Raw genomic sequence first — 642 nt, 5'->3', positions numbered from 1 at the left:
ATATCAACCCTATCCCTTGGTATATCAACCCTATCCCTTGACATATCAACCCTATCCCTTGGTATATCAACCCTATCCCTTGGCATATCAACCCTATCCCTTGGTATATCAACCCTATCCCTTGGCATATCAAAATGAGGTCTGCTCTTTTTTCCTGCTTTTAAAATTACCAGAGATATATTAAGAATTTAGTTCATATTTCGGCAATTTTGGTTTAAGTAAAATAAGTTAAATTCTAAAAAAAAAATTAAATATCTGAAGGTAATATTGACAACTAAAAACAGGCAGACCATATTTTGGAAAGGTCAGGACAAAGAGATTTTTGTGATTATTGTTAAAAGAATTATAAAAGAAGGTTGAGGAAATGAATGCCGCAAGTTATTTCAAATATCAAATACGACCTTTATTTAGTTGGAAGCAGTACTTGATGTTGGATATATAATCAGTGCTTTGCTCTGTAGTGGACTAGAGATTGGAGCAGCTGTCCTATCTATCTACTATATCAAGATTATTAAAAAATTCTAGCTGTCCTATCTATCTACTATATCAAGATTATTAAAAAATTCTAGCTGTCCTATCTATCTACTATATCAAGATTATTAAAAAATTCTAGCTGTCCTATCTATCTACTATATCAAGATT

The 642-nt window shown here is 31.6% G+C and overlaps 1 protein-coding gene across 1 annotated transcript in view; it reads left to right on the top strand.

Moving 5' to 3' along the window:
* The window catches only part of LOC111709821 (uncharacterized), a gene marked incomplete in the record, with an annotated part of 9,910 nt that extends 9,268 nt beyond the window's left edge, over positions 1-642 (top strand). The window contains 2 exon segments of the mRNA XM_023483737.1: positions 412-507; positions 596-642. Coding sequence (XP_023339505.1) covers positions 412-507; positions 596-613 — 114 coding nt within the window.

This window comes from Eurytemora carolleeae, unplaced genomic scaffold, assembly GCF_000591075.1.
Source record: "Eurytemora carolleeae unplaced genomic scaffold, Eaff_2.0 scaffold695, whole genome shotgun sequence".
In the NCBI taxonomy this organism is placed as follows: Eukaryota; Metazoa; Arthropoda; class Copepoda; order Calanoida; family Temoridae; genus Eurytemora; species Eurytemora carolleeae.
This window is presented reverse-complemented; position numbering and strand designations above follow the sequence as displayed.